Here is a 15,570-nt window from a genome sequence, read left to right as displayed (position 1 = left end):
CCAGAACAGGAAACTATTTACTTGCCTCTTAGATAGAATTGTATAGACAGCTTCTGCTCAACTAGAACATAAGATTATTTGCACTCCCACTCATATCTAAGTGGCAATGGAGGGAGAAAACAAAATTAGTGAAACTTGGGTCATATTACTATGGGTACCTCTCGAGGGTTAAGGATCATATGAATATATCAAAGTTGACTCCCAGAAACATATTGATTTAAAAAGGAAAAAAAGAAAACAATCTGACAAAATATTTTTACTAAATTTTCTATTAGTTCTTTAAAATAATATTTACAAAGCTAATAAATGAGGCATACCTTTATACATAAATATATATATTTATATACTATGTACAACATAGTTCATACTATAATTTTTCTCTTTTGCAGGTATATAAATGAAAATTATAGGGAACAAAAATATATAATTTTGGAGAAATATCTAAACTATAAAACTAACAATCACAGCAGAGATAAAAGAATAATATATTAGACTTTGGACTAATGTATCCTACTATTGGTTACATTAGGTTATAAATACATAACAATAACAATAACAAAAAAAGTAAATTTTATCTTTCATTAGAAATTAATATAAAAACTTTGTCTTTGCTCAAAAACTAAAATAAAAAATATATATCTATCCTTCTATTATGAATTTGAAAAATTTGATACTTGAAGTATTGTAAAAACTCACTTACAGAGAGTACACCACTTGAAGCAGTTAACGGATGTGGAGAGGCTTTGATGCAGATGAGTTGAGCTGTCCAATCTCACATTCGGAATTGCACAGCGTAAATCAATAAATTTATCACAGCTAAAGGATTTGTTTTTCCATGTCCAATTGATATGTTGATGAGTCGACTGCGACAAACACAGATTAATGATGGAACCATCATAGAAGTGGTACGGTACAACATCTGCTAATATAGAAATCTCAAGAAACTTTAAGAATCAATATTTTAGTCAAAATAGAAGGATAGATATTTTAAATAGATATGACTGGATACAATGTTTGAATACTTAAGGATAAAAAATTATGACTTCATCTACAAAAACCTATAAATAATTTGTCTAAGTATTTGTGTTTACCATTTTCTAAATGACTTCATTATTGTAACCTACAATTCCATCATAAGGTCTGATAAGAAAATATATTACAACATTTACAAGTTTCTACAAGATACATTAATTTAAATGAAGTGATTGATATTAAAAAAAAAAGATGGAATTTACAAATGATGGTTTTTAAAATGTTTTAAGAGATCAAATGTTTCAATTTACATATCTTAGTGATAAAATGTGAGAGTAAAGACAGGACAAAAAGAAAACTACAAATGACTAAAACAAAAAATGTCCATAAAATGTGGACTATTAAAAAACTACGTGAAATACATAAACATTACAAACATTTACATCAGGTTAATCCAGCACTATATACAATATAAAATACAAATTATCAACTAGATGAACCAGAATCCTCTTTGTGACTCATATCTGAAAATAAAGAAAAAAAGTTGAATTAAATATATTGAAATATACAAAGTGATTAATTTCAGTACTGGCTCATCTTTTTACAAAATATTTTCATGTTATTGTTTGCTTATGCTCAATGCACTGTTAGAAAAATTATGCATTATTAGCTAGAAAAGTTATGTTGACCAGTGAAAAGTGTCTAAATCCTGCATAAAAATGGGTTTAAACCAGAGTTGGGTGAACTCACAGTACTTTTTTATCGAATACGAAATACTTTCAGTGATCAGGTTCAAATAATTAATATTTGGAATATTTTTCTCTCGGTATCTGAAATACTAGGAAGTAATATGTAACACAAAAGTATTAAAAAAAAAATTTAAACAAATAAGTGCATATATATATTTTTCAATTTATGCATGAATTTTAATTTTAATAAAAATCAGGTACTCTATATCAATACATTTAGAAATCAGTAACAATATATAACAATTACTCCACCCTTATTTCAAATCTATTCCTCAACTGATACAAGTGCCGTTGGATGGTAATCCTCGGCTCAATTTCGATGCTGTACATCAGTTCTCCAGCCTGTCTCTTTACAATCATTCAGTCGATCCTTTTAAATCTGTGCCATCCTGGGATCGCCTACCTCAAATTTCCTCAGCTTTTCAACATTCTCCTTTCCACCATTTGTCCCATTTCTGACATCTCTTGATTATGCCAGGTCTGTTTTTATTTTTCTACGGAATACCAGTTCTGCCACTGATCTTAGGTTTATGGTATACAGTGCTCTTCAGAAAGCCGCAAGAAACTTAGAAGGTACTCTATTTCTTAAGGGTAAGTACATACCATTTTATCTGCTCATAAGACATCCCATTGTCTAGTATAATCTTTTGAATTCAGCTCAACTGTTCCTCTTTCTATAAATTAGCTTCTCTCTCTTTTCTTTCTTTCTCATCAATTACTTCATTCATCAGTAATCTTATTTCTTCCTGATAACTTCTCTCCACTTTTTAACCTTTTTCCTAGCTTATTCCATTTCTCCTGATACAGCCCAGCCAGTTCTCTTAAATTGTGTTCCAAGGCAGTCACTATCCTTCTCGAAGCTGCATCTTTTATGTCACTTAACTCTCACTCTTAATTCATAAAGCTCATTGTGATATGTCTGAGTCATCCTTTCCAATTTAGATTCCAAACCTTTAACTGCCTTGTTATTCAAGTTTTTTAATTATTTCATTTTTTCTATTTTCAATTCTACATCATACCTTGATATAACATTTTTTTTTAAATGATTTTCTTCCATTGCCTTCACCATACTTGCAAATTTCTCTCCTAACAACTGCTTCTCTTGTAATAATAAATAAACAATAAATGTCTATTGTCATTAGATAGTGGAATCAGAATCAATCTTGGATTCATTACCTTTTTCCTGGGTTTCCTTGTGCATTTCTTGTACTCTTCACAAAAACCTGTTTTCTCTAGAATTTTTAAAGAAAGTTGCATCACTCACTAAGCAAGGTTAGCTAGTAAGAATAACAACTGTCCCATTTTGCATGCAGAAGAATAGGCTTGACAGCTTCACTGTGGGTTGTCAATGATTTTGTTTCTAGTGAATGTAATATTTATTTGGAACTACTTTTATACAAATCATCATGAGATGTGTCTACAATATCTCTACATTTAGCTCCAACAGTAGTTATTGTACTTCAAACAGAATTATTGTTGCTTCTGTTAACTGGAAATTCTTCTAGCTCTAATTATTCTACTTCCACAGATTTCAATTGCCATATGGAAACCATTCCAACATTGCACAATGAGACCTCACAATCTAACACATTTCATCAAGTATTTTTAAAGACAGCCCTATTCTAGTAAAAACTCACGAAACTAATGAGGTCACAAATATATTTCTCTCCTGTAAAGTCTAGAAAACTGTTTGAGCCAGTTTTGAAAATAATCGCCTCATATTTACAGGAAAAAGACCCTCAGAGGGTGTCTATGACTGAATAAACCCAAAATAAAATAATAGAATATTAAAAACTAGTGGCTACGAACTTATTTTGTGTCAGTCCCCGCACTGTCTTACTTCAAATATGAATCTGCTTGAACTGGCAGTAGCATTCATAAGAATTATGGTAGACTTTCCCATTCTTATTTTTACAACTTGTAACATTCAAAAGTTTTTAAATTTTTAATAATTTCTTTTTCCTGTCTAATAAGGCCAATTCGCTTGAAGAACTCCAAAAAATCATCTGTTAAATAAATATAAGAAATATTTTCATCCATATATGAAAAATAATGTAAAAGAAATTGAGACAAAAATCATCATTACAAATTGAGATCAGAAAGGGTATTAATAAATAACAAAAAATTACATAATGAATACTTAAAGAGTAAATAAATTTAATTTCTACTTTATCGAAAGGACCCAAAACTCACAAATTAAGAAATAAAGAAATCATAAATTAAAAAAATGTATTTATTTTTTCTCCAGCATTGAACCAGAAAGCAGAGAAAACAAACATAACCCACTTCAATACTCGTTTATCTCTTTGAAGTAGGAACTAGTAGTCGAGCTCTCCAACAACTAGCTAAAATTCATCAAATAAAATAAGACTGAAACAATGCTTCGCTTTAAATTTAATAAGAGAAAATATAATAAAATAAATATTGTAAAATGTATAAAAACATGTAAATCCAACATCTCCTTATAATTTTTTTAAGAACTCTGTTGCTACGGAGGGATTTAGGCTTGTGTTCACCTCACGGCAGTTTTAGTTTGCCAATTACTGGGCCCAACTATAACTAAAGGCTGAGATAAGAATAAATGATCTCATATATATATTATAATATATATCACATATATATAAACACCAAAAATAGCAAAAAGGAATTGTTCCTGATCAATCGATCCCTCTAAACCCCGATTTAGAGACTGTTTTAACTTGCATTTGAAACAGGAAGAGGAGACTGAAGTTAAAATATTAATACATCGAGCAACATTGAAAATATGGATAAATTTCAAAAACGGCATGGAACCCATTCTCTCTACCCTAGGAAAGCCTTATTTATTTTACCTTTAAAGTGGGCACTTATAAACAGTATATTGATCAATGTCCGACATATCACAATTTCTCGAAGAGATCATAACAACCAAACATAATAGAAGGGAAGGCAGCTTATCGATCCACCTACCTCCTAAATTTCTATTTGGCAACAGGATTATTTCCCTTTGGAACATTTACTTAAAATTGGAAGAGGAGACTTAAGATAAAAAATTGAGCAACATTGAAAAAGTGGCTAAAAATAGAAAACGGCGAAGTTTGATGAATAAAATTCAACCCCCCTATTACCAAAGACAATATCAGAGAAAAACAAAAAAACCTTGACTTATATTTGGACCAATATGGTAATTATAAATACCTTTCCTAAATCAATAAATCATGAAGAAAATAAAGTTTTATTTGTACTCCTTAAATTATTATTTGTTTAAATTTTGGAGGAAAATGTTTCCATTTCAAGTCTAAGTAGACTAACATCAAAAGTTTCTCAATTCTAAATAAAACAAAAAAAGTTTGAGGTTGAAGGTCCTTAATTTTAAGCAATACAAAATATCTGCAACTTGAAATTAACTCTTTGAAATAATGTAGGAATTAACTATGGTCACGAAGAGGACTTCTCTCAAATGCATCGTAAACTTATTGAAATTTCATGGCTATTGAAATGGGGCCATATAGCATATATGAACAGAACGCTTAAAGAATTCATACCCAAACAACAATTCTTGTATTTTACTTTCCTTACCATATGGATAAGGATAATATTGTTTTAGAGAACCCTACTTTGAAAAAATGGTGTTTATATATATATAGGCACTTGAAAGGGATTAAATTCCCAACAAAATATAAAGAAATAAATCGTTTAAATAAAAACAATATCAGAGGAAATACGACTTGTTGAATTCTGTATCCATGTTCTGAAATAATGTATATATCTCAATGCTTTATGAAAATTGTTCAATTTTGGTTTATTCATTTTTTGATTAATCAGACAACACATTTCTGGGAACATTCCAGATGCTCTTTAAAAGGATAATTCGATTTTGAAATAAGATAAACTAAAAAAATAAATAAATATAAAATCTCTAATGGGGCATTACTACTGGAGATAATAAGGAAGGAAAGCTGTAAAAGTGGATATAACAGATATTTTAGTTTAAGAAATTAATAAATATTGTTTATTACCTGTTTCAATAACAGAGGAAGGTCTAGTAACTAATATTCGGGCAAGTTGTATTCTGTTGTCGGTTACCTTTAGGATTGAAAAAAATATATTAAAGGTTATGATAGGTATGTATATATTTATTTTTATAATTAACTTAAATAATTGAAATCACTTTATAAAGTGCGTCAATATAAACCAATTTTAGGAGAGACAATAAATCCCAAACAATGATTCAGTTTTCAGTATATTGAGGGTTGTTTTTAAAAATATTATGTAATACCAATACTGACTTAATAATGTTGTAGCAAGGTTTGAAGTTAGAAACGATAAGGTATTTCTATAAAAAAAAAAAAAAAACCTGCAAATGTCACTAAAAATGTTGATTGATCCATGTTATAATTAACAATGGATTGAACTTAGGAGTTTTGGAAACTTTTTGTTCCCCATGACCTCTAATATAACCCCAAGTTCAATTAAAAAAAACAAAAAAACAGCCCATTGTTCAGTAAAATAAGTGGTGATAAAAAAAAAACATACATTAAATTACATAGTTATCATACAATAATGCCGTCCATACACCATTAAATCAGTCTCAGTATTTATAATGTTGATTCTATAATAATTTAGTATTAAATGAATGGTTAAGAACAGAATGTTAATTTTAGTAAACTGAAATGTTTGAACATTCTCACCTAAATTTTGAAAAAGAAAAAAGTAAAAATTAAAAAAAATAAGTAAAAATAAAAAAAAATTTGCCCTTAGATCAAACACAAATTGGTTTCTATAACATGACAATGCACTCTCTCAAATGTCATTGACGCCTCCGAAGTTTTAGGCAATTTTAACATGGAACACTGCAGTCCATTACTTAAAACCTTCCACACAAAGAGTTCCAAAGAGACTATGAACAATGGAAAAACGATGGCAGCAGCGTATTGATTTCCGAGGGCAGAGTTGAAAAAAATTAATTGCATTTACAATTACTTATATTTGAAACAAGGGAATGTTACAATTATATATATTATGAAGTTACACTATTAGTAATTTCAACTACTTAATGAACCACTGTAATTATAATAATAATGGTCTGAAATCACAAATACTACTTGAGCCAAGACAATTGCAATTACATTTCAACATAATTATTAATTGCAATTACTTTTTGCCCAACACTGCCTGGGGATCATATATTGAAAACTTTAAGTTAGTTGTACAAAAATGTTCAGTACATTTTTGGTTCTGAGACCAGTATTGGAACTTTGTGAACACAACATGTAAGCATCACTCCAAAAATTGGGTTTCCAATATATAGGTTTTAAAGTTTTACAGCCTGACAGACATTTAACCAACTGAATAGCAAACTCAAAAGGAAAATATTGAAATTCAAATGAACTAACTTCAGCAATTGAATCTCTAACCACCACAAATGATAATAGAAGCTTAAGGAACTATTTTAGCATGATGAAGTTTTGACACCTCTCCAGGAAGAAGATGAATTTTAGTCCGTAAAAATTAGTGGAATATCTGAAAACCATCAGTCAACTGTTTTTACACCCATTAAAACCACTATAGTTTCAGAACATGAGAACTTCACACAAGATCTTTATTTGTTAATCCTACCACTATCTCCTTTAGACCCATCTGACGTACGAAAAAAGTTATGGATAATGACAAGTCAAGATTACACAGTTGGGTTTCTCGAGCAAAGGTCCAGAAAAGTTTTTCTCACAAACCTTTTCAGTACTCTGGGCTATGAAACTATATATTTATCTAATATTACAATCCATAAATTTTAGAACAAAGATTTTTACATTAAACAGCCAACTCCTAATATGATGAAAAATTTTTAAAAACACTGTTCCATACTAATGAATACTTCATATACTTATAGAGAAAGAAATACAGACAGATTACAAATTCCTTTTTTTGCGAGTACCATACTTCCTCGAAGTTAGTTAATATTTCTTAGGTACGGATCAGTAAACAAAACATAATATATCAAATGAATGATAACACTTTTATTCATTTACAATGATATGAATAAATCATTATTAAAAAATAATGTGTTTATTGTTAATCATAGATTCAATGTGAGGAAAAGATGGTCGGAGATGCATTCAGCAGAATAATAATAAACACAAATAAGAGAATCTTATATCATTTGTGCAGACGTTTCAGCTGAATTTCAGGCCTTCATTAACAAAAAACAAGATAACTATAATATAGTGGGTAAGAAAAAAATACTAAAATAAGATAATATATATTGCAGCAAAGGTAAGAGTTTAATCAAAAGATAACAAACATTGAAAATAATTGAAAAGGCATTAAAATTAAAACAGTGTTCTATTTAAATAATGAAAAAATAGAAATTAACATAATAAAAAAATATGCAAAAGTAAATGATATTGTAAGTAAATGAGTAATTATATTTAAAAAGAAGTATAATATCCAAAATAAAGAATATGTGAAGTAATATCAATCAAATAATAAAATTAACCCAAAGATTATGTCAAAAGGAGGTAACTGGTAAAATCAAAAATAATAAGACATGATGAGTAGAAGTAAATTATGTATGTAAGGAAAAAATAAAGAGAAAAGAGGGGTATGAGGGGAGAAGAAAGAAGAAAATTGAAATAACAGTGACTCACCTGACTGCATAGATTTTCCACAGAGTAAATATTGGGTCAAGCTGGAATAAAATGTTTTAACATATTTGGAGTGTACATTAGAGCCTTGTGGAAATCGATTGTTGATGCTCTACATGAATTAGTGTATAAGTGTATTTAGATTAATTAAATAAAAAAACTATTAAACTAAGGGTCAAACTATAGATTAAAGAGAAAATAGCTGGGCTAAATAAGTAATGGTAAAAGTGAAAATATAAGAAATGAGTGATACCTGAAAAGTGACATTAGGAACAAAAACAGTCAATTTGTTAAAACATCTCTTGATTAGAAATATTTATTATTTCTGAACTCCCATATCTTTTTTACATTCATATTGCATTGTACAATATCCAAATGTCACCTTTCATGTATCAGTCATTTCTCATATTTGTAGTTTACTTAATAAGCCTTTAGTTTAATTTTTCTTTCCTTTTTAACATCTTTACTTTCTTCCTTTTCCTTACAATAAGTTATTTACTTTTGCTCATCATGCCTTATTGTTTTCTATTTTCATACTTATCTCCTTTTATACAACTTAATATATCACTTCTTTATTTTGTTATTATTGCGCACAAGCACAAATCAGGATTGGATGAAATTCCAAAAGTGGCTCTCAGAAAATGGCCAGATCTTTTCATTGATCTCTCCAATTCCTGCATTTGTGAAGGCTCATTTCCAAAACCTTGTACTTATTCCAAAGGATAAGGGAAGACAGGAAGACCTGTCAACCTATCGTCCAATTTGCTTATTGGATACTATGGGTAAGGCATTTGAGAAAATCCTTTCCCTCAGGCTACAAGAGTTCTCAAAGGGTGTAAATGGCCTCTCAAGGGCTCAATATGGATTTCGTAAAGAGTGATCCACAGTAGATGCTATTGGATTAGTAGTTGAGATGGCCCGTACAGCAATTACAGGAGCAAGGGTGAGGAGATGTGGTAAGTGTTATGCAGCAATCATCACTCTATATGTCAAGAATGCTTTTAACACTCCAAGATGGACCCGTATATTAGATGCCCTATGGACTATGGTGGTGCCAGTCTATTCTAAGAGAGTTCTTACAGACTACTTTAGGGATAGAGTTTTCTTTTATCCTTCAGAGACAAGGTGACACAAGGTCGACAAAGGAGATACAAGGTGACTGGTGGTGCCCCACAGAGTTCCGTACAAGGGTCACTTCTGTGGAACGTCATGTACGACACAATTTTCAAGATAACAATGCCGCAGGGAGCCACAGTTGTGGGATTCACAGATGATGTTGCAATGGTAGTGGCAGCAAAGTACTTTAAGAAGTCACCCTCATTATCAGAACAAACTGGTCTGCCAACCAGATTGTTACTGTGGTATGAGATGGGTTGTCTTCGGTAGGCCTACATCTTACAGATCACAAGACAGAGGCTCTCCTAGTCACTAGCAGGGAGAAAACCAAGACCATCACTATCACAGTAGGTAGACAAGAGATTCATTCTTAGCCATATTTAAAATACCTAGGGGTTATGATTGATGCATATCTCCAGTGTAATGTTCACAGCCACAAATTTGCTAAAGTAGCATCCTTATTAACACGCCTTATGCCAAACGTGGAAAGAAGTGTAGTTTACCAAACCATACAGGAGACAAATGGTTTCTGTTTACTCCAGAGCTTCCTTAAGGAAGTGTTTTTCGAGCTGTAATGTGCATGTGCATGATAGCCAGAATGCCGCCTGTTGAGCTTCTTGTTAAAGAAAGAAGTAGACATTATAGACAACATTTTTGTATTCCAACAGAGGAAGGGTGGAAAATAATCCTCAATCAATGGCAACAGCATAGGAAGGCTGCAGATTCCACTAGGTGTATGTTGGTTTGTGGTATCGTCGCCGACATGGTGAGATAGATTTTTATGTAACCCACTGGTTTAAATTGGACAACACCATAGAATGCCCTGCATGTCATACTATCGAGGAAACAGCGGAGTACGTGTTTTTTTGCTTGCATTCGCTTTGCAAAAGGAAGAAGCAAATTGGAGAGTGTGTGGAGGAAGCTTTATACCAGAAAACATGGTGAGCCCATATGCTGCACTCAGACCAGCATATAGACGCTGTGAAAAAATTCACCAGTTGTCCTTAAGAGGATGAGAGCGGAAGAGAGGGCCAGAAAGTACAAGCATGGAAAACATGAAAACTATGGGAAAAGAACAATGAGGCTGCACTCAGCCATTTCTCTACAAAAGTAATGACAAACGGCAGTCCTGTCGAGAGGAATGAACAGGTAGTAGGGAGGTGGTTTTTATTGCCAAAAAAGGTATGGGCCAATCCGTGTCTTTTGAAGATTTCCACACTCATAAAAAACACATAAAAAAACAAAACACTAACATTCATACTTCATTTTATCATGTATATTGTTATCTCTCGCACATTTTTCATTATGTTTATCTCAATTTTTTACATAAAATACTTTCTGATTTTTAATTCCTTAACTATCACTTTCAATGTTAGTTATATATCGTATAACTTCTTCCCAATGCAATATTATATTTTACCTTCTTTGTGTAGAGTTTGATCCATTCTCTTCCCAATTTCTCATTACACTGTTTCCTAAATATTTTTTCTACACTACATTAAAGTTGTTATCTGTTTTTTTTTTAGCTCTGAAGTAATTCCAATTCAAGCTGAAATGTTAGCACAAATAAAAATAAGATTCTTTTGTTTTTGTCCATAACTATCCTACTGATCTCATCCCGACCATCTTTTCCTTACAATATTAAAAATCATCAGTTGTAGTTGATGAGTTACCATTTTATGACATACTACAAATGGATATTTTGAAAAACGTCAAGATAAACCATCCGAAGGCAATTATGAACTTTACTGCTTATGAACTTTACTAACAGAAATTGAACTAATAGACAAAAAAACTAACAGAAAAGATATTGAAGGTATTCAAAATAATCTTAGTAAAAAAATTAAAAGTAAAGAAGTTTAAATTTGGCTATATTTCAAAACATTAATGTAAAAAAAAAATGTAACTGTTTCAATATACGCTCCAGAAAATGGATAGACTGCCCAGAACGGATGTATTAGCACACAGATATGAAATTGATAAATTAAGAATTTGAAGTAAGAAGGCTAATAATTACCCAAATAGACATAAAGACAATACGCTTCCTTAATGTGATGTCCCAAGTTGCTAGGTAAGTTGCCTTTAAAACCCTGATATAAATTTTGCCCCATCCTGACAAGCGTGAGACTGTAGAGATTTATTTCAAGTAACAACCAAAAAATAATTAGTAAATTCCAAAATGGAAAAGAGAAACCTACCACCAATTGTGAACTGAATATTAAAAGACCAATAATCAAGATGCTTGGGTGTCACAGCCTTCCATGAGATACTACAGTAAATTGCAAATGGCATACGAACAATACACAGTAACCTTATTTTCCAAAGATACAGAACAGAAATAACAGATTTGTCAAATATATATTATAACAGCACAGAAAATAATAAATTAATTTAAGATATTAAATATTGTGTGCCAACTCCAAGCCCATGGCCATATTTTGTTAATCCATATGATTATTCTGAGTAGATGGTTATATTTTGTCAACCTCTGGGTAAATAGAAAAAATAACTAAATTCATTACATAGATACAAAAGCTAAATTCAAATTGAAATATTAGCCATTTGGTGATTATAATATAATAGAGGTTAGCAAAAATTTATAAGTCAAGGTTAATACTATAAAATCCTTAAGAAAACAAAACATTCCTTACAGTAGATTTTGTTTTACACTAGGCTAACACAATAAACTGAACAGCACTTTGAATTGCCATCTAAATGCAGAAAACATATTGTCAACAACTCTAAATCGGAACATTTCATAAAAATTTTTTTTTGTAGTTTCTTCGATGATAAAGAAAGAACAGTTTTTAGGAACTATGTTCTTGGTTTTGGAAATTTTTTTTTTGAGCTCCAAGAATATTAACATATGGTAATAAAAGCAAGAGGTTGGCATAACAAAAAAAAATCATACCTGATGTAATGCTGAACGATTTCATATTGAAATGCACATGGTAACTTTTGTAGTTTTCTTAGTTTTCAAAGTAATATGGTAACTTTTATAGTTGTCATTATATATCAAATTTTTAAAATTCAGTTTACTAATGACCACAGAACAAGATTTATAAAAACTTTTAAACATAACAATTTAAATAAAACATTGAGATGTAACAAAAATAACATAACTTTTGCATATTGCACTAGATAATAAATGAATTATATTCATTTAATTTATAGACTTGAATTAACTTGCATGAGATCATAGAGAAAACTACTACTTATCCATTGGATACATATTTTAAAAATCTCAATAAACAATTTTATGACTAATGAATCGCATGCAATATTGTTTCTTAAACAATATAAGATCAGACATTATTCACCTCTTCTTTCTTCAGTGCAGATTTGGTATGTTTCTAATTTGATTTAAGATCAAAATTATAGTATAGGAAGATAATAATATTTCTCAAATGTTTCTTACTTGACTTTTAATTAAGTAAACATTATGATATTAATCTTCAAGTTTGGCACCGCTTAATATATATTTTGGAAGAGCTTTCTCAATAAATAAGAAATATATTCAAGACTAGACATTAAATAATGATAAAAATAAAATAATGAATTTAGAGGCCAACAATCTTAGGCCAGTTATAGAGAAAATATTTAAACATATATTACTGTAAAAATAACTGAAATTTATTTGTTCATTTATCTTCTTTCTTCTGTCTTCTTTTATGAGGACTAATTCTAAGCTATCACAAGAGAACTGATCTCCAAAAAATCAATATAAGATTCTTATAGAAGAATAAGCAAAGAAAAAGATAACAGAAATAATATAAAATTTGGAAAAACTGAAAACTTTAATTCAAATTGTAAAATTTTGACTTTAATGAAAACATCAATTGAAAAATTGATATGATTTTTGAATTAGTTGTGAATACACAAAATAAGAAAATTATTACCTTAACATTTTTTGATGGGACCAGTTCAGAATAACTTGTAAAACTTCCTTCACTCTTCGGACTTCTTACTCCCAGTGACACATAGCATATTGAGGGACGAAAAGTACGAAACCTTTCATTACTTCTGGTTGAAGAATGTGTTGAACTGGGTTTTACAGTCCTGTTCAAATAACTAAGTTTAAATTTTACCCTTCTAATGAAACAATTTCCCGTACAACTTGGACTAATGGAATTACTTCCCAAAGAACAACCACAAGGTAATTGATCTTCAAAGCCCATAAAATCATCATCAGAGTCTTCTTCATCTTCAGAAGTCTCTGCAGCTTGATTCAATCTTTTCCAGACAACATCGTGTAAGAGTTCTTTCATTGTTCTCTCAACTTTCAAAACACCACGATGACCGGTAGAACAACTATCAACAGGAACTTCTGCTTCTATTGGTCTCCCGGCAATTGGTTTTTCCATAGATAAATATTTTACAGTTTCAGGTCTATAGGAACTGCAAGAGCCATTATTATCAAGATTAGGTCTTTTAGGTAAAGCCTCATTACTAATTTCTGATTCATGATGCCTTTTAAAAGATATTGAAGAACTAACAGTTTTTTCATGGATAGATAAGGATTCAGATAGACTCTTAACTTTGGTTGACTGATAATTTTTCGAAGTAAGCAATGATGAATTATTGAAATTTGAATGACTCTTGTCACTACTAAGACCCTTATCTTGTTTGGTTCTTTTATTGGAACGAGGTCTTTCTAATTGGTCCTTAGATAAATGATTTTCATTATCTGATTCATCATCAGTGCTCTTCCTCCTCCTCCTTTTGAACCTACTATTCCTTTCGGTAGTTTTCGTGCAAATAATTTCTAAATCAGAATACACAGATGGCTGGCAGGTATCTTTTTTTAAACAGTTGTAACTATTGCTAGGAATGAATACCCTCTTAACCTTATTATTTCCCATACACTCGCGAATACTACTAAAACTATCAAGTCTAGACAATAATACACTCACTGGGCACAGATTTTCACCAGAATTAACTTCTGTTTTCCCCTTTCTATGATTTCCACTCGTATTAACTTTTGTTTTTCCCTTTCTAGAAACCGTACTCTTACTTCTTAAATTAGGTCTTTCCTGTATCATCTTATTTTCATTTACCAAGCAATCATCAACAACTTTTTTAGGAGGGTCTACAAGCAATATTTTGCGAGGCGGTTCCTCCTGATGAAATAATGAATTGCTAGTTCTCTTCACACTCCCACTTTGACCGCATATCTGTCGCTTTCTTTTATGATTACTGGTTTCTACATTGGCACAAAATATGTCAGAAGTATCAATTTTTTCAAGAATGATTCTGATTTCTTTTTTAACACATTTTTTGATTAGTTCTGTATTAGTTGCTTTAGAAAGGACGGAACAGACACGATTAGTTTCAACAATTTCCATATCATTGTGTACAATTTCATCTTGCTTGTTTAACTTAAGCTTCTTATTTTCTATTTCATTATTCTGATCTTTTGATATCGAAACATTGTTTTCTTTTTCTTTACACAAAGCTCGTTTATCTGATAAATCCTGACATTCATTCAAATCAGATTTTTTGAGTAGCAGAATTTTTGAGTCTCTTGGTTTGACTGAAATGCTAGATTGAATAAAATTAGCTACTATAACGTTAGATGTAGATTCTTCCTGTTTACCATCAGAATCATTGACTTGACTTAGGTTTTTGTTCTTCATTTGTTCAGATTTTGATTTCTTATTATTTTCTGCATTCCCTGAATTAGGTTCAGGACAATCTGAGAGACAAGTTGAATTAGATTGAGGAGATGTCTCAACTGAGTAAGTTACTTCAGATTCAGGAATTTTTTCTGGCAATTGCTTGATATCACTCTTACAACTATCTTCAGAAATTCTTGAATTTTGAATGTTTTCTTCAGTACTATTAGATAAATTTGAATTCGCTGATAATACTGACTGCTTTCTATTTTTAACAGTTGAAAGATGAGGTAAAGGAAGTCTTTCTGAATTAAAATTGTTCAATGCAGAATCTGAATGCACAGGTACTAATTTTGTTACAGCATGGTCTTCATTGGTGGAGATAGGAACAGATCCTTCAGAACTGTTCAATTCAGAATCTGAATTCACAGGTAATAACTTTGCCACATTATGATCTTCAGAGGTAGAGATAGGAACAGATACTTCAGAACTGTT

At 30.7% G+C, this 15,570-nt stretch overlaps 1 protein-coding gene across 1 annotated transcript; it reads right to left on the bottom strand.

The window, feature by feature from the left end:
- Positions 1–332: 332 nt before the first annotated feature.
- On the bottom strand, positions 333–15,570 carry LOC106683229 (uncharacterized; the record flags this gene model as incomplete). The annotated part of the gene is given in 3 exon segments (XM_024359214.2): positions 333–1,496; positions 5,720–5,786; positions 13,360–15,570. Coding segments are annotated over 3 exon segments (1,842 nt in total). The 3' UTR covers positions 333–1,458.

This window comes from Halyomorpha halys, unplaced genomic scaffold (genome assembly GCF_000696795.3).
Source record: "Halyomorpha halys isolate HHAL.00 unplaced genomic scaffold, Hhal_1.1 Scaffold474.1, whole genome shotgun sequence".
NCBI classification, from domain to species: Eukaryota; Metazoa; Arthropoda; class Insecta; order Hemiptera; family Pentatomidae; genus Halyomorpha; species Halyomorpha halys.
This window is presented reverse-complemented; position numbering and strand designations above follow the sequence as displayed.